The sequence below is a fragment of the Panthera pardus genome, unplaced genomic scaffold (genome assembly GCF_024362965.1).
Source record: "Panthera pardus isolate Hobbes unplaced genomic scaffold, ASM2436296v1 HiC_scaffold_25, whole genome shotgun sequence".
Taxonomy (NCBI): domain Eukaryota; kingdom Metazoa; phylum Chordata; class Mammalia; order Carnivora; family Felidae; genus Panthera; species Panthera pardus.
In genome coordinates this window covers 1727786-1755771 of record NW_026526821.1, presented here as the reverse complement: position 1 = coordinate 1755771, position 27986 = coordinate 1727786, and the positions used below count along the sequence as shown (strand labels likewise).

General features: G+C 66.5%; 2 protein-coding genes and 1 long non-coding RNA gene across 10 annotated transcripts in view; 1 reads left to right on the top strand and 2 right to left on the bottom strand.

Annotated features, from left to right (window-relative positions):
• The window catches only part of LAMA5 (laminin subunit alpha 5), a 50857-nt gene extending 30647 nt beyond the window's left edge, over positions 1-20210 (bottom strand). The window contains 6 exon segments of the mRNA XM_053890077.1: positions 4520-4617; positions 4708-4878; positions 4967-5085; positions 5777-5894; positions 15238-15390; positions 19664-20210. Of these exon segments, the coding sequence (XP_053746052.1) occupies positions 4520-4617; positions 4708-4878; positions 4967-5085; positions 5777-5894; positions 15238-15390; positions 19664-19960 (956 nt within the window). The 5' untranslated portion in view covers positions 19961-20210.
• On the bottom strand, positions 4-3371 carry LOC128773435 (uncharacterized). Of its 8 annotated transcripts, none has more exons than XM_053890071.1 (6): positions 2928-3371; positions 2859-2891; positions 2673-2714; positions 2610-2639; positions 2436-2489; positions 4-2369 (listed from the first exon to the last, which is right to left on the bottom strand). In XM_053890071.1, the coding sequence occupies exons 1-6, from the start codon at positions 3332-3334 to the stop codon at positions 2216-2218; spliced, it is 720 nt and encodes a 239-aa protein (XP_053746046.1). In that variant the 5' UTR covers positions 3335-3371; the 3' UTR covers positions 4-2215. The 8 variants fall into 8 exon arrangements, with proteins under 8 accessions (XP_053746046.1, XP_053746048.1, XP_053746043.1 ...); XM_053890073.1 differs by having other exon boundaries at positions 2862-2891; XM_053890068.1 differs by having other exon boundaries at positions 2610-2714.
• On the top strand, positions 2429-3035 carry LOC128773436 (uncharacterized). Its single transcript, XR_008417671.1, has 4 exons — positions 2429-2474; positions 2565-2657; positions 2778-2891; positions 2931-3035. It is a non-coding gene; the product is annotated as an uncharacterized LOC128773436 (long non-coding RNA).
• Positions 20211-27986: the final 7776 nt, after the last annotated feature.

Below are 27986 nucleotides of genomic sequence, written 5' to 3'. Positions count from 1 at the left end.
TGGGGGACACGTGAGACAGGAGGGAGGGGCCCCACCGTGGACCCACAGGGACACGAGGAGAAAGATGGCAGGGGCTGTGCACAGCCCCCACGGAGGATGGGAGGAGGGCCCAGGACGCGTGTCAGGGGGGCTGGGACAGGGCACTCGGTGGCGGCGTAGGTGGCCCCTGCCTGCAGGTCAGCCTGGAGCCCCGGGTCCTTCTTGATGGAGCTAAGCCCTCCTCCCTGTGGCGGGGCCCTAAGGCCGAGCCCACAGCCTCCCTGGGCCAGCTCCAAGGCCCATGTCTCGCTCAGCAGTATGAGCTCAGCCAGATACCCCCAGGCATCCAGGGCGCCGCCCCAGGGGCAAGTGGCCAGGAACTGCTTCCTCTTCCAGCGGGGGTGGACACCAGACGGCTGGAAGCCCGCCTGCTGTGCTGGAGAGCAGCTCCCGTTGGCTCAGTGGTCAGGGGGACAGCTGGCCGCAGCTGAGGACTGAGTTTGCAGAACACCCATGCCCAAGCCCCACCCGACACACACCTCCGTCACTCAACCGAGGCAGGGGCAGGAACCACAACTCGGGGCTGCTGACTCTGGTCCCGGGCCAGCACCGCAGCTGCAGGCACTGTGCATGTCCTGAGCAGGACCTCAGAAGCTGGTCCACGGAGACCCAGGCCTCAGATCACACGGATCCAGCCCCTCCCCACAAAGTGTCTGCAGGGCCTTGGGAATCAACACTGCTCGCCCTCAGGGCCAGGGGACATCTGGGAAGCCTCCGTGGAAGAGGAAGCAGGAGTGGCTGCCACAGAGAGGTGGCCCCAGGAAGCCGGTCTGTCTCCACCCCAGCTCTGAGGGTCCGTAATGTAGAGTCCGCACCTGTTGTTTGGTTCTTCCACGGTCTACACGGTCAGGGCACCAAAAATTAATGTAAAAAGTGGTACTGGGCTAGTGATACCCCGGGGGTGTTTGGCAAAGGCCCTCACAAAACTACTCTGGAGTGATCGTTCCCAGTCTGGGGCCCAGCAGCGACACAACACGCAGCCCACACAGCAGATCAGCAGGACACGACCCCAGCAACTTGGGGGCAAATGGGAAGAAATCAAAAACACGAACGTTTCAAGTTATAACCAAAGGAACCTAAAACAAAACCTGCAACGCTATGAAAAACAGGCAGGTGTAGCCAAAGAACCAATCAGAACTTCTATAAACAAAAAATTCAATCACCAAAATTCCAGATAACGGACAGGCTACTCTCAGCTGGAGGTTCAGTGACCTAAACTAACCACCTAAAGGCAGCTCAGAAAACCGATAGGGAAGCACACGTGAAGTCCGGAGACAGAAGGAAACCGTAAGAAGTTCCTGTCTATGGAACAGAATTCTGGAAAAAGAAAAGAGGTGTAAGGGGCAAGGTCAGAGCCGATGGCCAGGAATGGTCCCGAACCAACAAAAACACTCTCTCAGATTCAGAAAGCATGAGTTTGAGCAAGAGAAGACAGAACCACTCCTTGATGCCACAGAGATATTCTGCAGAGAAGGTCACAGAACCATCCAGAAGGGGCAGACAAACCAGAGGGGCAACGGTGCATGTGACAGTGACTTTCCCACCCATTGAGGACACCAAGCGACAGCGAAATGCTTTCTCTGAAGTGTGAGAGACACAGCCGTCAACCAGAATTCTAGTTGGCCAAGCTACCCCCCCACCCAAGAGTGGGGACAAAACAGCCACAGACAACAGCCGTCATCAGAGACCACACATTCCCACTGGACGGAAGCACCATGCACGGGGTCAGAGCTCTTGGGCGCTGTCATCAGGGCCACAGAGCAGCTGGTTACGCTTCGATCTGGTCACGTATGCCCGACGCTAAGCAAGGGTCTCACCACTACAGTAAACAGCACGGCCACCGGCCGAATGTCTGCGTTCCCCCAGAACTCACGCACGGAACCTAGCGGCCAAGGTGACAGTACTGGGAGGTGGGGCCTTCGGGGGGTGATTAGGTCTTGAGGGTGGAGCCCCCGTTAGTGGGATTAGTGTCCTTATGAAAGGACCTTAAGAGCTCCATCACCCCCTGTCACGTGAAGATACACCAAGAACCAGGAAGTGGGCCGCCGTGGCCTCCAGAACAGTGAGAAGTGTGTTTCTGTTGTTGATAAGCCACGTGTCTATGGTATCTCGTCACAGCGGCCCAGACGACTGACACAACGACACAGCAACAGAAAGAAAACGTGTAACTTCCAAATCAGAGGAAAGCAGGAGAGTGAGTGAGGGGTTCTGAACAGAGCCAGGCGGGTAGTGGTGGTGGTGACGGAGATGGGGGAGAGGGTGCAGGGGGCTTGGAGATGGTGGTGATGGTGGTGGTGCAGGTGGAGAAGGAGGAGGTGCGGGTGCTCCAGGTGAAGGAGGAGGAGGAGGAGGAGGAGGAGGAGGAGAAGGTGCGGGTGCTCCAGGTGAAGGAGGAGGAGGAGGAGGTGAGGGTGCTCCAGGTGGAGGAGGAGGAGGTGCGGGTGCTCCAGGTGAAGGAGGAGGAGGAGGAGGAGGAGGAGGAGGAGGAGAAGGTGCGGGTGCTCCAGGTGAAGGAGGAGGAGGAGGAGGTGCGGGTGCTCCAGGTAGAGGAGGAGGTGAGGGTGCTCCAGGTGGAGGAGGAGGAGGTGCGGGTGCTCCAGGTGGAGGAGGAGGAGGAGGTGAGGGTGCTCCAGGTGGAGGAGGAGGAGGTGCGGGTGCTCCAGGTGGAGGAAGAGGTGCGGGTGCTCCAGGTGAAGGAGGAAGAGGAGGTGCGGGTGCTCCAGGTAGAGGAGGTGTAGGTGCTCCAGGTAGAGAAGAAGGGGAAGGTGCAGGTACTCCAGGTGGAAGAGGAAGAGGAGGTGTGGGTGCTCCAGGTGAAGGAGGAGGTGAGGGTGCTCCAGGTGGAGGAAGAGGTGCGGGTGCTCCAGGTGAAGAAGGAGGAGGAGGAGGAGGAGGTGCGGGTGCTCCAGGTGAAGGAGGAGGAGGTGCGGGTGCTCCAGGTGAAGGAGGAGGAGGTGTGGGTGCTCCAGGTGGAGGAGGAAGAGGAGGTGCGGGTGCTCCAGGTGGAGGAGGAGGTGTAGGTGCTCCAGGTAGAGGAGAAGGGGGAGGTGCAGGTACTCCAGGTGGAGGAGGAAGAGGTGTGGGTGCTCCAGGTGAAGGAGGAGGTAAGGGTGCTCCAGGTGGAGGAGGTGGGGATGGTGCAGGCCGAGGCGGGGGAGGAGGCAGAGACCCACGGGAGATGGTGGGTCGGGGGCTGTAAGGGGCAGAGCTCCCCCCGCCACCCCCGGAGGAGGGCAGAGGTGTGGGAGATGGGAACAGGGAGAGCAGAGCAGGCTGGAGCTCTGGGACGTGGCATGGGGGCGGTCGGCGTCTGTCGTCCTGGGGCAGCCGCCCCGTGGGCACCACCCCTCGTGCCCCACAGGGTGAGCTGAGCCCCGTCCACACCCGTGTGCAGGTGAGTCAGAGCAGATACCGACGCCTTCCCGGCAGGCAAGGGCAGGCCCGCGTCTCCTCCGAGGCCGGTCTGGCGCCCAGCAGGCGCCTCTGCCAGCTGGCACGTGTTCCCACTTGGCACCCGATCTCCCAGAGCAACTAGCGGGGCCCGAGCTCAGCAGCCGACGCTGCCGGCGAGGGCCCGAGTCGGGGTCACAGGGCCGCAGGACGGGCCGGATGGGTCCGGAGGGCCACCGGGAGGCGGGCAGCCAGCCTGCGTCCTCCGGCCAGGTGAAGGTACCCTTCCCTCCTCAGACCCATCGGCCGTATCTGAGGAGGCCTGGGGCTCGCCGCTCATGAGGCCACGAACGGGGTGACCTCCCCTGCTTCCGGGCTTCATCTGCACCCCCCCGTAAGTGGGGGTGTGGACAACGGCCTGCAGAGAGCACAGCGCAGGCCCCCACCCCAAATGCATGAGGTGGGGGCTGCGGGATTTCAAGGCCAGGGAAGCGGCAGGGGCGGCCTGCTAGCTCCCCGTAGCGGGCAGGGGTCTCCACGGGCCCCCCATCCAGACTCGGCTACATCTCTTGGCACCTCTGTCCGCCCCGGACCCGCCTGGCCCTGCAGCATCAGCCCCGCAGAGACCCCACACTGGGTACAGGTTCGCACGTTCCCGGTCTCCCCAGAACAGATGCTCCCGGGCCCGGGCCTGCGGTGGGGGACGAGGTCAGGCACGGGGACAGCAGAGCAGGTATTATTTGTGTCCCGAGGGAAGGGAGAGGACTAGAGAACAAGGATGTGCAGTCTCAGGCATGTCCCCACGCCCGCCCGACTCCCCTGCTGGGGCGGGAGAAGCAGCCAGCCCGGAGGGCCGAACAAGAACCCCCTCGCTGCCGGCCTCTGGGCAGACGGGTGCGAGCCAGGCCCAGGGCCCCCTGGGGAGCCGCACGCACGCTGCCCCCCCGCTTCGCCGCGCGTGTGAGCAAACCGAGGCCGTGGGACGGCAGCCAGGGCGCGTCATCCGGGGACGCGGTGGGCGGCGGCACCGGGTCTTCAAGCCCCGGAGCGGGGAAGGGGATGAGGACCGGCGGCAAGAGGCGGGCCTCACCTGAAGGGGTCCGTGGGGTCTTGGGCGTCACAGACGTCCGCGTGGCCATGGCAGACGCAGCGGCCACCGATGCTGATGTCCTTGATGCTATAATAATACTGCACCCGTGGGCGGTGAGCACCGCGGCCCACCCACACCAGCCCCGGCCCGGCCAGACCGCCCTTGGGGCCCACCGGTCGGCGTCTCACCCGGCGGGTGACGGTGGGGTCCCGCAGCGCCTTGCCCATGAGGTGGCCCAGCAGCGTGTTTGTGCGCAGGAAGCGCAGACGGATGTTGGTAGCTTTGGTGAAGTCACGCAGCAGGGGTGAGTAGGAGAAGTTCATGGCCCCCGGGCGCCCGTTCACCAGGGATACCACAATCTGCACACAGGGCACAGGGTCAGGCCAGGGTGTGCGCCGCCACCGCCGGACCAGCAGGGACCGGCCACCGTGCTGCCCCAGAGCCCACCTCGCCATTCTCCAGGGGCACGATCCGAGAGTACTCGGTGGAGCAAATGACGTGGTCGTCCCGCGTGATGCGCTCCAGCGTCTGTGGCCCGAACCGCTCAAAGCAGTCCCTCTTGGAGGCTGTGGGAACCGGGCGGGAAGGTGAGGGCGCGGGGCCCCAGCGGCACCCCCCGACACTGCTGTGCCTCGACGGGCCACCCCGCCCGGCCCCACAGGCAGTTGTTGCAGGGGCGAGGCACCTGCTGAGAAGGGAGCTTCCCCAGGAGGGCGTGGCCCTCGCCACGCCGGCCTCTCTCTGCAGAGAACAAGTGCCCCCCCCCCCCCCCCCCCGCAATGGCCCTCCTCATCCCGTGCTTGGGGGACCATTCCCAACTGCCCTGTGGAGGACTCCCCGCCCTCACTCTCGCCCCCGGAGTTCTGAGGGACCCGTGACCCAGGCCCGCCCAGCGGGAGCGTCCCCATCAACATGGCCGGTCATGGTGGCGCTGGACAGGTGCGCCAGGGAGACGTCAGGGCTCCTGACCGGCTCCCCTTGTTGCTCCTGGAGCTGCTGGGCCATGAAGCCGGTCTAGTGAGAGCCAAGATGTGGCACCAGAGATCCTGGCATCACCAGCGCCCGGACCCAGCCCGGACCCACGTCAGGGAAAGGAACTGCTGAGCACGCACCTGCATTTGGGACCTCACGCCCCACGGCCCTGATGCGCGGAAGCTGGGCGTGAGGGCAGGCCTGGCACTCGGGGCCCTGAGAGAGCACGGGGATGGCGGCCCACCCCAGGGGACGCCCCCGGCCAGCCCCGGCCGGGAGACTCACAGGCAAAGAACTGCCACGGCTGGTAGGTGTGGCCGAAGTCCGTGGACCGCTCCAGCACCCAGAGGTCCGGTCTCGGCGAGTTGGCGAACTTGATGAGCACGTAGGCCACGTGGAAAACCTGCGGGAGGGTGAGGTGTTGACGCCCCCAGGCCCCCTCCCCTCAGCTCAGGGCCTGGACGGCCACCCCACCCCGTAAGGGGGGCTCTCTTTTCCCACGCTGGACGTCCGTGGGCTAGGCCCACGAAGGCCAGCCGGCTCGGGGCACAGCCCCTTGGCTCAGGCCTGTGGCTGCCGAGGCCCATGCTGGGGACACAGAGACTGAGGGTGGGAACCCCCATTTCTGACAGTCTCCCCTCCTGGGCCTGGGGTGCCTCCCTCCACCTCTGCCCCAGCGGCACATGGGTCAGGCTCTGAGTCTGCAGGCAGGCCTGGGGGCCGGGGTAGAAGGGGCACAGGGGCAGTCTGTCCACAGTGCCCAGGCAGCGAGGCTGGCCGGCCAAGTCAGGGGCTCATTCCACTGTCCCCGAGGCTCTGGTGGCCGGCCTGGGCAGGTGGCCAGACGGTAGTCCCAGCTCCCAAATGAGCCTGGCCTCCTCAAACAGCCAGCAGCTCCCGGAACGGGGCCCCTCTCCAGCCTCACCCCCGTCACCCCCATGGCACTCTCAGAGCTGACTCAGGACCAGCTCCCTCTCCCACTGACCGGCCCACGGCCCCGGAGGCCCCGACGGCAGGTCCCTGTGCTCATCAGGAGACCCCAGTGGGGCAGAGGGGCTGGACCATAAGCCCTCTCAGATCTGGGCCAAGGAACCCTCGCCAGCCCAGGAGCTGGTACTTCACAGGGCCCGGGGCGTGTCAGGGCGGCACCCAGCCCGGGAAGGGCAAAGCCGTTCCCGCAGAGGCACCTAGAATCCCTCAAGCACCGGCAGGCAGCACAGGGGCACCTCTCCTGCTCTGCCCCGGCACAACCTCACTCCAGGGAGGTATGCCTCTCACCTCTTCCTCACCGGAGGACAGCATCCCTGGATGTCCCTAATGTCTTGTGCCTCCAGGGGCTTGGTGGGGTCCCTCCCCTGTCGACTGCTTCCCCGGCCCTGCGGCCTAGCAGGTGTTAGCCTTGATCCCCCAGCCCCATCCGACACGGGATCCACAGGGCAATCGGGACACCTCCTCGGGGAAGCCCTCCTGACTGCAGCCCACCCATGCTGGCTCCGGAGGCCCCGGTATGCAGACACATGGGGCGAGGTAATGAAGGAGCCCCTTTCAAGAGGCAGCGCCCCACGGAGGCTGGAGGACCCTTACAGGTTGTGGACACAGGTCCTTGGGGGTGCGGCGCATGGCAGGGGGTCCCCACATCAGCATCCAAAGCCCCCAACCCTGGGCCACAGTTCCCAGGAAAGGGCTCTGGCTCACTGAGAACAGCCAGGAGGCTCAGGCGCCTGCCCGGCCGTGGCCTGGATGATGAGGCTGGGCCACCGAGACCCCTGAGAGGCAGAGTGGCTGAGGAGGCCCACCCTCGCACACCAGCCGGGCGTGACTGCCCCGCCCCTGCACACATGCTTCCGGGGGGTGGTGTCCCTGCACCCACCCGGCCTCAGCCTCCCCTATGTGCTGACGGGATGGGGGAGGGACAGTGTTTTCCAGGCCTCGAAGCTCTGAGGGCCAGTGAGCGCCTCCCCCTCCCCCAGCCCTCTGCCCCGCCGCTAAGGGAACAACAAAGCCGGCAGGGCCACTGTGCAGGCTCTGCCCGTGCAGGGTGTGTTTGGGCTCCAAGGAGACACGGGCAGGGCGGGCAGTGGGACTCGGACGGCCCCTAATCTGCACAGGGAAGGCTGGGCACTCAGGAGGGGCGGGGGGTCCCACACAAGACCAGACAGAGTGAGCAGACAGGCCGCGTGGGGCGCCCACACCCCCACCCCAGGCGCACTCCCAGGGCCCCCCCAGGTAGGCAGTGGACGGTGCAGCAGCCTCAGAGGTGACGTCACCCATCAGGCCCCCCACCGTGCCCTCAGCAGGGCCCCGCCAGCGCCCGCTGCCCCGGAACAGAGCACTGGGGCCCCACGGGACGAGGCAGGGGCCACTTCAGGGCTGCCCGAGGCCCACAGTCAACCCCCATCAACTGAGGCCGCCGCGGTGATCCTGTGAGGGAAGGTGGGCACGGGCCGCTAAGAATGGGGGGAGGGGGACGGGAAAGTCCCAGGCCCCTGGGACACACCCGTTCCGAGTCCTGTCATTCCCAGAAGGCCTGGAGTTTTCAGAGACAGGCCCAGCTGAAGCCAAGAGCCGCCTTTCCCCGGGGAGGGGGGTGGGGGCGCGGGCTTCTCCACCCACAGCCAGGCTCTGAGGTCATCGTCCGTTCAGTGCTGCCCGCGGGGGAGGGGCTGGGTCTCTGGGGCACAGACCCCACACCCAGACTGACACCTTGGCCAGCCCTCAGGCACTCCAGGGAGCCCTGGGGACCTCCAATGGCCCCTCCCGCAGGAGGGGTCTTTGTGCGGGAGGAGGGGGGCATGGCAGGTGGAGGGGGGGCCCCGGGTGCGTGTCAGGTGCCCACAGGCTGCTCTTGGGTGGGGGCGGCAGCTCGGCCCCCAGCAGAGGCCCCGAGGAAACGAAAGGTTCCCGCCAAGCCCCCTGGGACCCACCCCCGCCTTTCCCTGAGCGAGGCCACCAGGCTGCGCCCTCCGCTGGCCGGCTCTGTCCCTCCCCCAGGTCGGCGGCCGGTCGCATTTTTCCCAGCTCAGGGCACTTGCACAAATATTGATTCAAACGCACGGAGCAGCGGGACGAGGGCCGCACGGAAACTTCCACCCCGTGCGCAGCGCCCTAGACGCGAGCAAGACCCCTGCCTCCGTCTGTTTGCCACCTCGTCACCGGCCTGTCACCCGGGGGGCCCCAGACAGCTGTGCCCACGGCCCCAGGCTGGAGGGGACGTAGCCGTGCACCCAGCCTTCCCCATCTGTCCCCAACCGGTTCCGGCTGCCAGGGCCGCACAGCTGCCCTGGATGTGACCTGGGAGCAGGAGCAGACCCCTGGCCTCCCTGGACACGGCCCTCCCCCCGCCCGCCCGCCCGCGGGGCTCCGCTGCCAGCTGGGGCTGACCTTTCCCGCTGCTGCGAAGTTCTGTGCAGAAGGAAAAAAATGTCTTTTAAAGCTAGAGCCAAACAAAAGCCTCCGAGTTATTTTTAAAAATCTGGCTATTCCGGGGCAGGCACGTCTCCAGGACGGCAGCCAGACCTGCCTCTCGGCCGCCGCGCCCCCTGGCCCCCACGCCCTCCTGACCCGGGAGGGCACGTGCCCCGGTGGTGACCACTGCCTGAGGGGGGCTGGGGCCAGGACAGGAGGCCCAGAGACTGCGGTGGCTGTGCGTCCCCTCCCTGGACACAGCACAGTCGGAAGACAATCATGGCAAAGGTGCGGGTCAGGGCGCGGTGTCTCTCCGAAAGCTCCGAACGGGAAGACACCACCTGTCCCTGGAGGTGGCGGGGAGAGTGCACAGGGCACCCGGTGCCCAATACATGCTCGGTGCCAAGGCAGCGGTGGGGGGAGGGGAATGTGCAGGGGCCAGGGCTGGGGTCCGGACAACATAGGGAGGGACTCCAGACCCCACCAGGGGCCCCTGACACCCCCAGGGATGGGGGGGGGCAGAGGGTGACAGCTGGTCAGCCACCTCTTCAGTTAAGGCGCCCACATCACTAAAGGCAGGGCCACGGCTGGAACATGGGAGTGCGAGGTGCTCACGGCCAGCGCGGCCACCTCTGCCCCGGCTCATCTCGGAGCTGGAAAGACCCAGGCCGGCCCTGACGCCTCTGTCCTGGTGGGGGGGGGGGGGGCGGTGTGTGGAAGCCCAGCCCCCTCCTCCCTGCTGGGCTGGGCGGTGTGAATCACCCCTCAGTGTGTGACTCAGCCCTGGCCCTGAAGGAAGCAAGGCCCCATGCCGATGCCTGGGACATTCCCGGGATGGGCCAGGGTCCCAAACTGTGGCCCAGCGGAGGCAGGAAGTCCCTCCTAGACCAGGCGTCTGGGCTAGCTCCCTGACCTCCTGGATCCCCCCACCTTCAGGGCCCAGCACCCCCGCGTCTGCACCCCTCTAAGCAGGGACCCCATCTGGAAACATCCATGACGATCAATGCCGTGGCACGGGCCGGTGAGGCTGGGCCGGGCGTGTCTACTCAAGCCCCCAACTGGGTAAATAAGCATGGCTGTCCACACAGCGGGAACAGGGAGACTGAAAACAGGCTACACGTGGACCAGTTCCAGGAGAGGCAAGGACTGCAAAGCCACTGTCGGGACGGAGGCAGGACACGGAAACAGAGGATACGCAGAGGCGTCAGGGCCTCAACACTGCTGGTCAGGGCACCGGGTAGGCAGAGCGGCATGGGGAGACTTTCAGGGAATGGGGGGCGTGGAAGGGCCTCCGACAGGTGTTCAGAGACCCCAACCACCGAGGCCTTGAAGGAGGGTTTCGGGCCCAGCCCAGCCCAAAGCTCACTGCCCCCCGTCCCCTCCTCCCTGCAGCCTGGCCCAGGTCAGGCCAGATGGTCAATCCCAAGCCACAGGAAGTAGAGTTTATCCCGGCGGGGGGGTGCCCAAACCTAAACAGTTTGGTCTCGGTGAGTGGGGCTGCTAGTCACCGATGCATGGGGTTTGTTTACAAACAGAAAACAGGAGGCTTTGGGGGCCACCGGGGCCTGGGAGGGGAGGCCTGGGAGGTGGCAGGGAGGTGTGTGTGCCTTGTGCTGGGTGGTTCGTGTGACCATGGGGGCCCCTCTGGCCCTGTGTCCTCTGAGTAAAGGGTCTCGCTCATTCTCGGCAGAGGGGGGATGTCTACCCCAGGGATGCCACCAGGACCCCCTCACTGTCTTCCCCCAGGGAGCCCAGCTCAAGGGGCCATGTCCGGACCAGCCCCCGCACCTGTCCTGGCCGCTGGGCTCCGTAACCAGAGCCCGGCCACCAGCCTCGGTCATACTTCCTGCCACTTCCCTTGAACAACCCCGATGACACTCCCAGGGTGCTGGCCGCATGGCCGAGTGCCCAGCTGGGCCAGAAAGCCAGGCCAGCAGGCACCCGGGGACCAGGAGGCCTGCCAGGGGAGCCCCGAGCCGGCCGGCCTCTGAGGGCATCCTGCCCAGAACCGGGGCTGGCAGGGCAGAGCCACACGGGGGACCCCAACAGCCAAAGCAGCCAGTGGGTTCTGGGGCCCTTGCTGAGGCACAGAGTCCACAGGGAGGTGCTCTTGTCCCCACTCTAGAGGAGGGAACAGCCCAGGAGGCACAGAGGCCACGTGGCCCGGCTGGGACCAAGCCCGACAACTCATCTAGAAACCAGTACCAGGGTCCTGGTCCATCCACACTGGCTCAGTTTCCCCGAGTGCCCACGGGGGGCTCACCCACCGGTGGCTACCAGCTGTGCCAAGGCTTTGTTCCTCGGCACCCTCATCGGGTGGGCGGTGGCTGCTGGCGCCCTGTCTCCCCACTGTCCCCCACGGAGGGCAGACTCCTCACCCTGGCCTCACACCCTGATGCTGGCCCCAGTCCCTCTGTACCGTTACCTGGCCATACCTCTCAGGGCTGGGACAAAGGGCTGACCTGCCCCTGCCACAGGGCAAGAACGCAGTTGGGAGGGGATCAGCATCCCCACCTGAAGCCAGATCTGGGGAGTTGGTGGCAGTGGGCAGGTGAGGGAGAGGACCACTGAGGAGAGCCCCTCCTCCATGGCCAGGCCCCAGGGGGGTGTCTGGAAAGGGAGGGGGTCCGCCCCACAGCGACCCCCAGGTATCTGTGCCCAGCTCCTTAAGACCACTGGGCTTGGGGGCACCCGGGTGGCTCAGTCGGGTGAGCATCCGACTTCAGCCCAGGTCATGATCTCATAGTTTGTGGGTTCGAACCCCGTGTCGGACTCTGTGCTGACAGCTCGGAGCCTGGAGCCTGCTTATTCCGTCTCCCTCTCTCTCTGCCCCTAATCCACTCTCATTCTGTCTCTGTCTCTCTGAAGAAAAATAATAAACATTAAAAAAAAAAAAAAAAACACTGGGCTCAGGGGGAAAGGCCTGGGACCCCACGGCCGAGCCCCTGAAGGGGGCAGGACCTACCTGCCAGGACCTGAGCCTGGACCTACCCTGTGGCGCGGGCCTGAGCCAGGGCAGTCAGAACAACACCCACCCTGCCCTGGGGGAAGGGGGAGCCTCAGGCTGGCAGGAGGCTCCCAGGAAGACCCCCAGGCCGGTCACTGGGACCCAGGAAAGTGCCAGCTAGTAGAGTCTTTCTGTACCCCTCCAGAGGAGGCCCAGTTCTGAGGCTGGTCACACCAGCAGCTTGGCTCTCTCAGGTCTGAGCGTTCCCAGCCAAGGTCCACAAGGCGAGCAGGGCAGGGAGCCAAGGCCTGGGCTCCCCATGCCCTTTGCAGCCAGGGCTGGGCTCTCAGAGCCTCAGTTTCTCCATCTGCAAAACGGGAAGGAGGAGGGTCCAACGGCTTCCCCTCCACGGTGAGACGGGAAAGACCACACAAGGATACGAGTGACTCAGAAAAAGAAGGGTCAGGCTCACGAGGCCCCATGGGCCCCACCGCCTCCAGACACACAGACGCTGCAGGGATCAAGCCCCCCCAGCCCCGGGCCCACCCACCATGGCTAGGAGCTGTCCTGTGGCCCACCCGCCCCCTTGCCCAGTTCTCCAGAGGCAGGAAGGCCTCCGATGCCCGATGCCAGCTGCCCCCTCCCCCTTCCCAGGGTATCCGCTCCAGATCCCAGAACAAAGGCTGCTGGCAGCCCGCCACAGGGGGTGTGCCCAGCCCCACTGCCCGCTCAGCCCGGCTTCCCGACAGAAGCCCAGCCCCACCCCAGGGCCCACGCCTCGCGGGACCGCCTAGCCCCCACGGCGGAAAACCTGGAAGCGGCCGCCCCTCGGGCCGAGCCTGTCACCCCATCCGCCCCAGGGAGTGCGCTTGGAGGGCCCTGCCCTGGGGACATCCCCAGTCTGACTGGGCATCAGCCACTCCATCACCAGGCCAGGGGGGGCCTCGAGGGCTCGGACCTAGGTCACTGTGAGGGCCGCGTTCTAGGGCCACTCCCTAAAACACCTCCCCACCATGCGCAGGCAGCTGCTGCTCTGCCCTCCGAGCCCTCGCTGAATTCCCCCTTCCCTACATCAGGGCACTGATGTCAGGACCTGCTTTCCATCCCCAGCCCCAGCAAGCAGGGCGCCCCGGAGGGACCCAGTCACTGCTCGGTGGCTCAGGGAAGAACAAGCAATGAGCTCCCTTTCCAAGAGGGAAGGTGGCAAACTAGGGAATTTCCTCCAGAATTCCGTCTTGACTGGGAAGTATCCCCAGGAAAGACATCTCTCTTCCCCACAAAGTTAGAAACTGGGTCCATGTGCCCCATCCAACTCCAAAGCACTTTATCAGGCAGTATCTGTCCTCCTCTGTCCCCCAACCCAATCCAGGCTGGCAGCCCTTTGGCCCAACCAAGACTGGGGCTTTGGGGGATCTGTCTGCAGTCAGTAAAGTCGGGGGGAGGAAGGAGGGAGGGATGAGTGCATAAAAAGAGATATTAGTGGGTGAATGGATGGATGGGTTGGTGATGGGTGGGTGGGTGGGTGGTGGGCGGGCGGGTGGGTGGATGGATAGGTGGCTGGCTGGCTGAATGGGTGGGTAGAAAACAGGAAGGAAGGGGAGGAGAGAAAGAGAGAGAAGAATGGCTAGGTGGATGGGTGAGTCAATCTCCCCCAAACACAGCTAGAAATGACCCCTCTCCCCTCTGTGTCACTTTACAGTTGGGGAAACCGAGGTTTGGAGAGTCCAGATACACATGCAGTGAAACCCTCTTGCTGGCCTGGAACCAGTCCACAAAGCAAATGTACCACCAGCCTCATCAACTCTGGCCCGTTTCACAGATACGGAGGCCACGGCTCAGGGGCCACGGAGCCCAAAGGGGCCAGAGCTGCAGGGCGTGGGGCACCGTCCAAGTTCCTCCTTGGCCCCACTCACTGCGCCTCAGGGAGACATCGTGCCCACCTGCTCTGCGGCCACCCTGGGGTGGCCATGGAGACTGGGCCACTGTGCACCCAGCTAGGGGCCTCCCTCTCTCCCTCCGCGGCCGGGCTTGTCCCCCGGAGGAGGTGAGGAGGCAAGAGTATGCCAGCTCAGCACAGGTCCCCCCGGCTGACCGCGGAGCGGAGCAGGAGTGGGCTCCACGTCCCCGCCCTCCCTCCCATGGACCCCCACGGGGGTGCCAGAGAGAGGAGGACCCCAGGGTCCCACAGGCCCCTCCCAGACCCCTCCCAGAGGACAGGAGAGCACAGATGTGGTAAAAACCCAGTGAGCTGAAGGGAAACGGAGCAAGCCCCCTGCAGACTCGGGCCGGCTACCACCACCAGCCCGGAGGAGCCCCTGGCAGGGAGCCCATTAAAGGCGGCCGCCCCCAGCCCACCCCTGTTCCGGCCCAGCTCCTGCCCCTTCACTTCGGCTGCTTCTCCCACTGGAAATGCCAGGCCACTTGTCGGGGCCTGAACCCACCCCTTCGCTGCCCACCTTCCCCTGGGCTGGGCCTGCGGGCCTCCCGGCTGGGGGCAGAAGGTATCCCAACAACGTACCCTAAATCTGCCCATGGGGCCCGCCCTTCCGGCCACCTCACCACCTCTCCTAACACCATCAGGGTGACAGCGGGACGGAGGCTCAACCTGGAGCAGAGACCCACCAGGTCACACACCGGGACGGTGGCCAAGCCACCGCCGTGAACAGGCAGGGGTCTGGCAGGATCGGCCTCGGGGCCCAGACCCCAAGAGGACCCAGTGTTGGCTGCTTCCGGGCTTGGGCTCATCCACCTGCCCCCACTGAAGTCCCAGCGACAGAGGCAACAGGACTGCCGGCCCATTTCACAGGCAGGACCCCAAGGCCAGGCACCCGGCAAAGCCACACGTAGAGCAGGACGCAGCCCGGGGGAGTCGGACGCAGCCTGGAGCCAGCAAGTGGGGTTCGTGTGTCACTGAGAAATGCCCGGCCCCACCTTCCTCCTGCACAGAGACCTCAAAGGCCAAGGAGAGCACAGGGCCTGGCCTGAGCACGCACACCTAACCCCAAGGTGGCCTCGCCACAACGCAGCTATTCCAGGAATGTCCACTTCCAGGGCCTCCTCCCACAGCCGCCAGCCGGAGCCAGGCTCCAGGCAGAGGAATTCCTCTGAGTAAACAGCAGGCCCTCCTCCGAGCTGTCCCCTCACCCCATGACCCCTGGTGAGCCCCCTCCCCCCTCCTCCCTCCCTGAGTGCAGCAGCGATGTTGACAAACACACAGAAGGCCCCCACCCCCACGCCTCCATCGGCCGGAGGCAAGGGGCCTGCGGCCAGCAGCCACCTGTGCCCAGCCCCCCCCCCCCCGCCCCAGTCCCCAGGGCTCTCCCGGGGCCCCACGGTGAGTTCTCCAGCCGCAGCTGCAGCGGTGGGGGGTGTGGGGGCAAAAGAGGGGCCCTACCTGGCCCAGGTCCAGGGTGACGTTGACCTCATTGTAGTGCAGTCCCCGGGACAGCGGCGGACTCTGCCACCAGCGCTCCGTGCCGTCGATGGCGTTGCTCACGGGGTGTGCCCTGTTGCTGTGTGCGGCGGTGCAGATGTCGCAGTACTGGCCCTGCGGGGACGGGGTGCTCAGATGGCCGGTCTCCCTGCCGCCCACCAACCTGCCAACCCTCGTCCGCCCGGCAAACACACACGGAGCGCCTGCGATGGGCTGGACTCGGGGCACCTGGCTCGTCGAGACACGGTCACACCCCTCCCGGAGGAAACGGGAGAGCGGCCCCCTCCTAAGGTGGGAAAACCAGCGTGGGCCTCCCTGAGGAGGCGAGTGGAGTGTGCACTCCAGGCCCCGGCCGGGAAGAAGCAAGGAGAAACGGGAAAAAGGAGGACGCGGCCAGAGCTGAGGGGAAAGAAGGCCGGGCGGGGGATGTCACCACTACCTCCCCCCCAAGCAGGGAGGCAGGGGTGCAGGTGGCCAGGACGGCTAGAGCCAGGCTGCCTCCCCAGTTCCGTCAGCAGCTCCCCCCAAGTCGGGCTCTCACCCAGAGCCTGGATTAGGGTCTCCAGAGAGACGGAATTAAGCCATTCCGGCGGCCTGTGGGGAGAGGCCCAGAGTGGAGGCGTGTGGGCAGCCGGCAGGAGAGGCCTAGACCTCCAGGCTCTGCCGCCGCTGAGCCCCTGGGACGAAGCCAGGTCACAGCACCGTGAGCCTCAGTGTCCCCATCCGAAGAGTGGGGATAACACTAGCACCTGCCTCGGCCACAGCACGATTAACGGATCCCACGTGGGGCCCAGCAGCTGCTTCTGCCACGGTCCAGCCACCTGCCGGGGGCCTATCCTCTGGGGGGGACAGAGACGTCCCTGTCAGGGAGGAGCAGGTGCTGGGAGCCTGGGGGCACGGGGGGGGGGGGGGGCAGCTAGGCACTGGCCTCAGGCCGAGTGGAGACCCAACCCCCACCCCAGAGGAAACCAGACCTGCTATCCCTCCGCACACAAAGGCCGCCCTCTGGGACTTGGCATTGACCAAGGCCCCAGAGGCTGTGTCTGGGAAATGTGGCTGCCCCACCCCTCCCAACCTCCCCGGGGGCCAGACCTCGTCCTAGGAGTTGGAGGTAGGAGCGTGGGAGATCCCCTGCTCCCCCACTCCCAGGCCTGGCAGCCAAGAGAGCCCCCAAGCCTCCACAAATTCAAGGCGGGCCCCTGCCTCTCCTGGACCCGTCTGCCCCGGGCCCGGGACAGTGAGACCAAAATGCAACAGAGCCTGGGCACCCAGCCTTCTACCCAGCAGCCTCCAGGACCCCCGGTGCCAGGTGCTCCGGGTCACCCTGTCTCAGACCTTGTTCCCGCCTGTGGGCTCTGGACCCTCATCTCCTGTCCTGTCTCAGCTCAGATGTCGCCCCCTCTGCAGGGCCCCAGAGCTCTAGACCACCCAGGCAGCCAACCAGCCGAGCCCCGGACATCACCCGCCTCTTCGTCCTATCACAGGGCCTGAAATTCTCTGGCTACTAGTGATTCTCTGGTCACTGTCCCCTGCTCAGGGGCCCGGAGCTCAGTGGTGGCGGGACCACCGCCCAGCTCTTGACTGCGCCCCTGAGCCCGCGCCGCCCAGAGCGGCCACATCTAGGGGCTGGAGCAGCGGCCACCCAGAACGGTGGGTGTCATGTCTGTGGGTGGCTCCACGGCCAAGCTCACGTGGTGACCCCACACCCGAAGCCAGGGAGGCGGGCAGGGCCACCTGGTAGGTCGGTGGGCCTCCCAGAGAAGGCTGCCTGTGGTTAGACCCCCCGCCCCCAACCAAGCCTGGGAGCACCATGTGGAAGCTGGGTCAAGGGTCAAGGCAGGTCAGGAAAGTTTCTGCTCAGGCCCACCCAGAGGGTCAAGGAGAGCTGACTCTCTCTAGTCCCCACAAGAGGCTACGGCGGGCGCCTCTCCCGGCCGGCCTGCCAGCCCGGCTCTGGCTCACAGTGGGCAGCGCTGGGGAAACCAGGCTCCCTCCCACAGAGGGTCCTGCCGGGAACACAGTGAGGAAACAGGAGTAACACGCCCCTCCCCGTGAGTCACCGCGCCGGCAGCTGAGCCCCCGACTTCCCCTGCGGGGCCCAGGGCCAGCCCGGAATCCCTGCAATGCCCACCTGAGGCCACAAGGGCCTGAATGCCAAGTTGCCCTCTGCCCGCTCCAGTGCCCGTCCTGCCCGGACAGCAGCCCCCACCCCGGGCCCCAGATGGGACGCCCCCACCAGGGGCGCTGGGGGCTGCCAGCCAGCCCCCATCCTTGGGCCTCACATCCTCCGTGACCCAGCGCCCATGCTGGCACAAGACTGAGCTCTCAGGATGGACAGAAGGTGGGGGTCACCACCCTGGCACGTCCTACCCCAGGCCCTCGGCTCCAGTTGGGGCCTGTGGGCGAGGCCCTATCACCAGCCCGTTTGAAGGCCAGGGCGGTGAGCAGGCCCTCTGCCCTTAGAGGAGAGGACAGAGGCCGGCTGGGCCAGGGACTGGTCCAAGGCCACACGGCTGTTCAGCCTGTGTCTGCCAGGCCAAGTGATCTTCCCAGGGCACCTGGCAGCCTCAGAACCGGGACGCTAACCAGCAAGGGCTACAGTCGTTCAAAGGGAAGCTTCCTCCTCTTTCTCGCCCGACCATGCGCTGTGGGGGCTCACTCAGGGCCTGCTCCCCCCTGTGTGACACCACGTTTGTCAGAAGTCACTATAACTGATGGCTTCCCAGGGTCCTCAGGCTAAGCTCACAAACTCAGGTGAAGAAGGCTCTCGTACTGTGCCCATTTTGCAGATGAGAAGCCTGAGGCCCAGGGAGAGAAACTGCACAGTTAAGAGAAGCAGAAGAAAGAGGCTTTGACCAGGGGCCCCCAAGCTCCTCCTTTAAGCAATAAAGGCCCCTCCCTTCAGGGGTCTGGCAGCTGCTGCTCTGCCATCCCCCCCCCTCCCCCCCCAGGTGCGCAGTGAGGAGTTGTAAGGGGGCAGGCAGATGCTCTAGAGGGACAGCAGCAAGGGCTCAGCCAGGCACTCTGGGGCAGCTCTGGAGACCCACATACAAGCTCCCTGAGACCAGTCTCTTTGACATCAACCGGATGTGGCAGGGGTGGGGGGGTGGGGGCGCTGCAGCAGGGACCCAGGTTTCCACTGCCCACCCCAGCCTGATCCTGGCCTGGCTGTGGGGCTTCCAGCAGGTTTTCCAGGCCTCAGTTTCCCTACCTGAAATGTGGGCTTGACATCTCTTATATCAGCTGTGCTGGGCTCAGAGGAGAGCACAAGGTGAGCCCAGGAGCCCAAGGGAGGTGACGCTTCTGTCCCAGGAGGGCTCTGTGGCACCAGCCCCCTCTCAGCCCCTCCCTCCCCTGGGCCAAGGGCAGTGGGCAGGCAGGAAGTGCAGGGGGCCCAGCTGAGGCTCCTCCATTCATCACCCACCCCAGCTAATCCACTCTCCAACTGCCCTCCTCCCCTCCCCCAACCTCTCCTACCAGGACTGAAGGACTCAGGTTACACCAGCCCCGGGCCCCCACTCTCCCTAAGGTTCAGCAGGGGCGTCAAGGGGCCCCTGGAGCAGACCCTACCCGCCCCTGCCCCCGCAAGGGTAACCCAGGCCCCCAGCCCTCAGCTGAAGTCCAGAGCGTCTCAACGGCCCTGCTTCCCTGGTCAGGTGGTACCGCTTGGCCCATTCTCCACCTACACACTTGTGGCAGGGTGGGCATGCCTCCAGGGGGTCTTCAGGGTTGAGACCACGTCTCCCGAGGGAGACGGAAGCCCACAGACTCAGCACCTGCGGGGCAGGGCCGCTGCCCCCGATTGAGTCTGCATTTTCCATGCTCAGCTCCAAATACCATTGTTTGCTTGCCCGCCCCCCGCCCCCAGGGTCCCACCAAGTCCCTAGACCTCCAGAGAGAACTTCAACCCTCTGCTATCCGCAGTGACGGCCTCCTGGGTCTGGCCCCAAACTCTAGGAACACCCGGCCTCAGCCCGCACCCCAGCCCCACCCCCACCCAGCAGGTTCCAGCCTGTCCCGGGGGAAGGCAGAGCGGGCCCACCCCCTCCCCACAGGCAGCCGCTGTGGAGGCCAAGTCCCGCCCTCGCCGGGAACCCCGGGACTTGGGGACACCGGGACCGGGCACCGGGCCCCCTCCCGCCCTGCCACGGCCCGCCCCGGGCACGCTGCGTCCCGCCTTGACGGAGGGGGACGCACACTTCTCTGGCCGGGCCCGAATGGCCGAGCTGGGGTCCCTTCCGTTTCCCGAAATGCGGAACCAGGGCGTCCCTACTAGACGTGCGGGCTTCGGTCCGCACCTGGGCGCTCCCCGCCAAGTCCGCCCCGGCGCCCGGGCCCCCGCCGCCCCGCCCCGCCCGGCGGCGACCCAGTCCCGGCCCGCGCGCACCTGGATGGTCTGGTTGGGGTCTCCGCCGGCCACGGGGCCGCCCACCAGCTTGCAGTAGAGGTCCTCGGTGGGGCGCGGGGCGCCGCGCGCTGGGGCCTCCTCGCCGCAGGTGGCCGACGCGGTGATGCGGGCGCCCTCGGCCAGGTTGAAGTAGGGCGGGTGCAGGCTGAAGCCGCCGCCCGCCGCCTCCCGCGCCCGCGCTGCGCCCAGCAGCGCCAGCCCGGCCAGGAGCAGCGGCACGGGGCTCCGGGGCCCCCGTGCGCACCCCGCGCAGAGCCGCGCGTCCGGCCTCGCCATCTTCCAGCTCCGGGGGACCACGGCGCCGCGGGAGCCCGGCGGGAGTGCGGCGGCGGCCGGCGGCTCGCCCCGCCCGCGGACGTCAGGCCCCGCCCCGGCCCGCCCGGGCGCCCGCGTCCCGCGCCCCGGGGAAGGGGCGGGGGAGGGGCGGCCGGTGGCCTTAACCCTTCGGACCCCGGCCCGGCCGGCCTCCCGGAAGGGGCACCTGCTGGCCCGGGGCCAGGCCGTGGGGACGCGGCCCGACCGCGGCCCCCCTCCCCCCACCCGCCCCGGGGCCTGGCTCCCGGTCCCGAGCGGCGCCCCCTCGGCCGCGGCGCCCGGCCCGCTCCTCCCAGCCCGGCGGCTCCGCTCTTGGTTTCCCTAACTTTGGGCACCTCTTGGCGGCCGAGCGCCCCCGGCGGCCCGGGGGCAGGCGCTGCGCCGGAGAGTCAGGCGCGCTCGCCCAGCAGCCAGCCCTCGCGGTCTGTCCCAACAGCGGCCCAGCCCGTCCACGCCCCCCACCCCAGAACCGGCACACCGTCCAGAGCGACCGCCCCGCCGGAGCCCGGACTCTTGGTTTCCCCCCGGGGACTGGATGCGGTGACCTCCGGAGACCCCTTGCAACCTCACCCTCTGTCGCTGGAGCTTTGGCTTTTCTCTCCTACTGCCCCCCGTGTGTGCATCATTCTCCAGGTGGAGAAAGTGCGCTCTTACCGGCCATGACTGGCCACGAGTGGGGGCCCTAAGGAAATCCCAACTGCAGAGAGGGATAGGAAGACCCGGACCGGAGACCCCAGGCGCCCCTGGGGCGGCCAGGTCAGATTCGACCTGGCTAGCTCCCACCTGCACCAGGCTTGGCTTCGAGATATTCTGGAATAGGGAAATGGACCAAGAGGCACAGGGCACAGGTGCCCACTGTGGGCCCCTGTGGCAAAGGGAGGGTGCTCAGAGCCCTGAGGGTGCGGCGAAGATTGGCTGCAAAGGACATGTATTGAGCACCTGTGGGGCCCCGGGCCGGCTGCGAGCCCACCCTTGTGCCCGGGAGGTGCCGGTGGCCTCCGCCATCTTCTGCTCGGGGCCACTCCCTCGCGCTGGGCAAGCGCTCGCTCTCTGGAAGATGCCTGGGAAATGAGACGGGGTCTAGAGGCCAGAACTCAGTTTCGGTCCCAGCTGTTTCTGGGTTTGGGTGGCTGTGGCCACTGGGTCTCCTCCCCTCGGGCTCCTGGCCCAAATCGGCCTCATGGGGAGCCTGGGGGATTGGGGAGGGGGTGTTGCGCAGCTGCTGAGCTGGCAGCTCCCCCCATTCTCTGAGCCACGCCAGCTGGGTGTATGTCCCGCGTGGGACCCCCTGGACGGTCCTCGGTGGCGGGCAGCCGGTCCTCGTGGGGTCCTGCAGCCACAGCTGTTCCGGAAGGTCGCACTATCATCCACATCTTTCTAGCTGTCCCCGGCCTCCCGCAGACCCTGTATCCCAAGGGAGCTGGGAGGCCCCTTGTCTTCCAAGTTGGGAAACAGGCAAGGGGGATGAGCCTCCTCCGCCCCCTCAGTCCGCCATAGTTTTGTCCTTCCACCTGGGGGAGGGTAGAAAGAGGCGGGTACCTTTGTAGGAGAAATTCTGAGTGGGGGAGGAGCCGGCCCAGAGGGCGGCCGGGTGGGCGGGGGGATGCGGAGATCTCTGGGGTCCCCAAGGAGGCAGGCCAGCTCATGAGCTAATTTCTGGTCCGTTGTGAAGGACAGAAAGCCACCCCCGGGCAGTAGCAGAGTTCCCAGATGGGCAATTTCAGCTGCCCCCACCCCGGGTCCACCTCCCATTGCGGACCTCACTGCACCGCGCCCTGGCCCGTGGCACCCCCTTGATAGCTGGGGGTCCTGGTGGTCTGGGCGCGGAAGGCTGGGAACCCACCCCCACCCCAGGTCAGCTTCCCAACGTCGCTGGAGGGGCCGGTGGGCAGAGGTGGTGAGTGGGAGCCCTCTGAGCCTAGCGGCCGGGCCTCCCAGTCCGAGGGCATCGAGCAGCCCGGAGGGTGGCTGCCAGAGAATGTGCTGAGTCAGCCAAGGCACCCAGCGCAGGGAGGGTTAACCCGGGGCTAGCTGCTTCCCGGCAGACAGCTGCCCTGGGAGCATCTGGTGCCTGGGAGGGTCGGGGGTGACGTGGGCGGAGGAGAATGTGGTGAAAGGGGCTGGGGGAGGTGCCCACCCTCTGCCCCCACCGTGTGCCAGCTGGTGTGCCCAGGGAGGGGAGCAGCACGGAGGATGGAGGTGTCACCCCCGCCAGGCTACACACTGGCTTCTTCCAGGGCACCTCTGGGGGGAGGTGGGCAGGGCAGGGGAGGGGAGGTCCAGCTCTGCCCACCTCTACCCGCCTCTACCTCTGATACCCATGTCCTGCTTCTGGCAAGTCACCCCCAGGTGGCCCACCCCTGTCTCCCGTCTTCCTCTGACTCGCAGGCCAGCCAGCCACTTTTCCTACTTACGAGTGGGGAAACTGAGCCCAAAAGGTCCGGGGGTCAGCCAGGAGGGCAAGTTAGCAAGGAGGAGGGATTTGGTCATTCATTTTCTGCCCCCCGTTTACTGGGCACCTTTTGGGCACCAGTCCCTAATGAAGTGCCCCCTTGTCCCACTGCCCTAGCATTGTGTCACTCAGTCCAGGGTGGGCATCCCAGGGTGAGCTTCAGGCTGGAGGGGCAAGGACGGACGCAGCCTGTCTTCCTCCTCCTGCGACATTCTGGCCACCACCGGATGGGAGGTCCCAAACCAGAGCCCTCCCCACCCAGCCCCCAACTGTGCGGTAACTGGGCCCTGGGGGGGAGGTGGGGGCAGGTGGCAGCCTGAGGGGGTATGTCTGGCCCGGCAGACTCCTCCTCCCTGGGCCAAACTGCCCCACAAGAGCCCCTCCCCCACACAGAGCCCCCTGCTCAGCCCCATCCGCAGAGCAGCTGTGGGGGAGGGGAGGGGCAGGCCGGGCACACCTGACTCAACCTGAGCCTAGTAAACTGGGGAAGCCTCTCCGGGAAGCAGGGGCCCCGGGTGCCCACTGGCTCCTCATGCAGGCCGCATCATCGTGGCCACAATCACTAACAGACGGCGGTGCTGGACCCCCCCCCCCCGCCCGTACCCACTGGGCCCTGCACCCTTGGAAGAAGCTGCACCGAGGGGTGTCCCTGCCTCGCTGTGTGAGGAGGCGGCGGCCAGGCGGCGAGGCGGCCAGGCGGCCAGGCTCTGGTCTGTTGCTGGGGGAGTTTGTCTCAGCAGGAAGAGGGCTCCTGGAGCAGCCGGCGCTGTGGTTGGGAATGTCGCGGAGCGCTGCCTCGGGAGGCCTGCTCTGAGGCCCTTCCAGGGAGCCCAGCTGGCGAGAACGTGCACCCCGTCCTCGGGCAGAGAGGCTGGGCGCGGGCACCGAGCTGAATGGCCACCGTCGGCCCTGGTCGAACCCAGTCGAGTGGGAGGAGGGACGCAGACCAGATGGGCATTCTGAGGACTCCCAGCTGGGAGAAGGCCTCGGCAGAGGGTTGTAGACCCAGCAGGACTGGGAGAGTTCCCGGTGCCCTCTTGGCCATCGCTCAGCCCAGAGCCTTCCCGTGGCCTTTGGCTGCCACAGTGGCAGCGGGCCCAGAGCTTGGGGCGTTGAAGGCCAGTGGGCAGAGGACAGGCCTGGAGGCGTGGGGGCCAGGACCCGGGGGCTGGAGAGGGGGCCAGAGCCGCAGCTGAGCCCCTCCCCTTAGCTAGGGGCACCGCTTACCTCCTGGGCTACCGCCTGGGTCCAAGCCCTCCCCGAAGGACAGAGCTAGGTGAGAGCCCTGGCATTCCTGGTGGGAGGAGGGCCCGGGGCACGCCTCTGGTTGTTCCAGAAGGAGTGGTACCTTGTCCTCCCAGCCTGTGGCCCCAGCTGGCCATCGCTTTGCTCTCCCTGGCTTTGAGGACACGTGGTTCTGGGATCGATCGCCCTGGGCTGCCCGGCCAAGGCCCCTACTCTGGGAGCCTTCTGACCCCAGAGCTCCAGGAGGGGTCCCTCTCTGCCTGCTGTGTGCCCAGCCCTCAGGCCATGCCCCTCACACTGCCCACTGCAGGCCTGACCTGCAGGCGTCCTCATGGTGGGGGGTGAGAGGTGCCCCGGAGGGGGCACAGACAGGCTAGGGTGCGCCCAGGGGCCAGGAGACCAGGGCCGGCCAGTCCCCCCGATCCTGGGCTCTCCCAGGAGCGTCCCCAATTAGGCTTGCCTTCTCCCCAGCTGGTGCCCTGGACAGGCCGGCTGCCCTATAAAAAGCTTGCTGACCGGGGCTGCTCAAATCAGGGACTTCGTGGCTCTCCGCAGAATGATGTACATTCAGTATACAGAGAGTCCTGGACCAGGGGGTCAGAGTCCGGGGTCTAGCCTGGACGTCCCCCTCCTGCAGCCTTAGTGACTCTGGGTGGGTGTGGGAGAGCCCTTCCCACAATGATGTGGAGCTGCCTGGTTTTGTGAAATGCACCGAGAGCTGGAAGGAACCAGAAAGGTCAGCGTTGTCAGAGGCTGCTTTTCGTGGGTTGGAACTCTTGTGATGACGGCTATAGGCTCCAGGCGCCTGCTGGCCGCTGGGTGCTGGGTCCTGGGCTGGCCCTGCGCTGTACCCGTCCCCCCCTCACCGCAGCCCACCGGGCCCTGTGGAGCCAGGAGCCTCCCGGCTACGCCCCTCCGTCCAGCCGTCCTTGGTCCTCGCCCCTCTCGAGGACTTTGGCCTCGTTACCATCCACCTGGGACACCACAGAACCCCCCCACCGCCTTTGTCTGGCCTCGGGTCTGGCCCCTCCAGGCACCACCCCGGAGAGCAGTGGGCATTGGCCCCGTCTCATTTCTTGGACTCGTTCCATTTTATTAAATTAAATCGCAGCTGTGTCCTGCCTGTCAGTCCAGCCGTATCTCCAGGCCTGGCAGAGGGCAGGTGCCAGAGAGCGGCCACGGCATGAACTGCCCTCTCGGGTTTTGCCTCCCCCGAGGCGGCCAGGCTGCGGCTCCCAGAGGAAGGCTCAGGCTCCTGGGAAGAACCCCTCATGGCTCCAGTGACCGCACTCCTGCCCCCCGTCCTGCACCCCTCGAGGCCCGGGGTCTGTGAGCTGGAAGCCAGGGCTAGTAGGGGAGGGTGGCACCTGCGATGGGCCAGGAGTCTGCATCTTGGCAAGACACCCCTCCACTTGAGGACCCCCCTTGGCCTGCAGAACGAGCTTCTACAACAAGCTCCAAGCCCCAGCCTCGGGGGAAGGGAAGGACAGGGCTGAGCCCCAGCATCACTGTCTGGGAGGCGAAGGAAGAGACTGGGCCGGTGATGAGGTTGCACTTGGCACCCCAGCGCCGTGCAGCTTTCTCCGGGGGGGCCCCATCAGGGCACCTCCTAGCACTTGCTGGGGTGTGAGGTTTGGGGCCAGGCCGTGGGGAGCACACACCACCGCAGCGGCCACATCGGGCCCCCAGGGCGCCAACACTTCCGTGGGGCCGTTTTTATCCTATCTGACCTTTGGCCCCAGTGCTCCGCCCACCCCATCCGCACCACCTCCCTCCTTCACAGCGCAGACGGGGCAGCCCGGGGGAACAGGTGAGGGGCACGGGAGGGAAGGGTGGCGCCTGGGGACCCCGAGCCCCAGCCCAGGACGGGGCCTGCCCCTGCCCTCCTCCCTCGCAGGACCGGGCTCCGGCCAGCTCCTTCCCCCCTCCATCCTTGGGGGCCTGGCCAAGCTCTGGTTCCCATGGGGGGCAGGCGAGGGTGAGGGCTCTGCCGCTTCTCCAGGAGGTGCCCGCAGACGGCCTTATATGGCCAGGAGTCCTCAGCCCAGGAGGAATCTGATCCCCTGGGAAGGGCAGGGCCAGGGCTGCCGTGAGCCAACGGCTGGGAGCGCCTCCAGCAGCCCCCAGACCCCAGCCTCCTGGGCCCGCCAGCCTTCGAAGGGAGCCAGATTCGCCCGGATGCCTTCCCAACTTTGCGACATCTGGTCGGGGGCCCAGAGATAGAGGGGCGCACCTGCAGCTCCCCATGGCGTCTGGTCACAGGCAGGAAGCAGGGTCCCCTGAACCCCGCTGGGTCTGCACCCCTCCTGGGGCAGAAACCACAGCAGCCCCCGACAGGTGGGGCCCTCTCCCTTCGAGGGACTGGCCTGGGACCAGCAGCCCTGCTCCAGGCCTCGACCAGCCAGGCACACGCCCCCCCACCCCAAGCCCTCTCCTCCGGGCGGCCTGGCCCCGGCCCCCTCTCAGAGCAGCGGGGGGCCCCCCCGGAGCCAGGCCTCACCTCCCTCACCCTCCATCCTTTTCCTCATCATGGCCTGCTCCTCTGTCTTTTCTCCCTCTCCCTGTCCAGGCTTCTCCTTCCCAGGCTGCGGGTGCGCTCTCTGTGTCTCTGTCCCTTCCTCTGTCACTATCTGTCTCTGTCTCTCCTCCCCGCCTGATGCCCTAGATCGGCCAAACTCAGCCACTCGGGCAGCCCTGGGCACCCCCACCCCCATGTCTGGTCTCAGAGTGCTGGGGTCTCCTGAAGCCTTTGGAGAGGACTCATTTCTAACAAGGGACAGCAGTGGTGGTGACAGGGCCACTCCTGCCTGCCTGCACAGCTCTAGTCACAGGGTCCCAGCAGCTGGCTGCCAAGGTCACGGCTCCCCTGGGACCCTGAGCTGACAGACCCCACGCCCCCACGCGGCCCCAGGACGCAACAAGTAGGGGCGATTTCCGCCTCGTCGTCTCCCACCCGCAGGCCACCTGCCAGCCCACGGGGCAGACCCCCAGGGAGGCCCTGGGCCGAGGGCAGAGGGAGACCGGTGGTAACGGCACCCACCCCCGGGGTTTGGCGGCAGCCATTTTCCGGGCCGGCTGTGGAGACCGGGACTCTTGTCCCCTCCCCTGCTGTCTGGGTAAGCTGACCGAGGCAGGGACCCGGAGCCACGGCACCCGTAGGCCTCCCCCAAGTCACTTACTTGGGTGCGTTTCCTGAGGATGATGAGGGGGCCCCTGGGTCTGCCATGTGCCTGCACCTCGCCGGCAGGCTCTGGGGTGGCCGCTGGGAATCACCGTTCCGTTTCCCAGAAGGGAAACCGAGGCTTGGGGAGGAAAGGAGCCAGGAAGGGCCGGAGAGGCGCACACCCGCGGTGTCGACAGCCGTCCGTCTGGGAGGTGCTCTGAAGGGGGCGCAGCGGCAGGGCCACGGGCTGGCCGGGGTCGGTGCAGCGGTGGGAGGCCTTGGGCGGTACGTGCCCATCTGTCCTGGTGCCTCGCAGACATCGGGGAGCCCTGGCCTGGGCGCTGTCCGGGGGCTCAGGCCCACCTGCCCTGTGGCCCCCACTGAGAAACGGGGTCCCTTCTCTGCCCGCCTCCGCCGAGAGGACTCTGGGCCTGTCAGCTCAGGTGGCTTTTCGGAGGCCAGCAGCCCTGTGGCCCCTGTTGGGAAGCCATCAGCCCTCAAGCCTGGAGCCGGCCCCTTCACCACGCCCCTGCACCACACCCCTGCACCATGGTCCCTGCACCACGGCCCCTGCACCACACCCTTGCACCACAGCCCCTGCACCACCCCCCTGCACCAGGGCCCCTGTACCACACCCTGCACCACGCCCCTGCACCACGCCCCTGAACCATGGCCCCTGAACCATGCCCCTGCACCACACCCTGCACCACACCCCTGCACCATGGCCCCTGCACCACACCCCTGCATCACACCCTGCACCACACCCCTGCACCACACCCCTGCACCACACCCCTGCACCACGCCCTGCACCACACCCCTGCACGACACCCCTGCACCACACCCCTGCACCACGCCATGCACCACACCCCTGCACCACACCCCTGCACCACGCCCTGCACCACACCCCTGCACCACACCCCTGCACCACACCCCTGCACCACGCCCTGCACCACACCCCTGCACCACGCCCTGCACCACACCCCTGCACCACACCCCTGCACCACGCCCTGCACCACACCCCTGCACCACGCCCTGCACCACACCCCTGCACCACACCCCTGCACCACACCCCTGCACCACGCCCTGCACCACACCCCTGCACCACGCCCTGCACCACACCCCTGCAC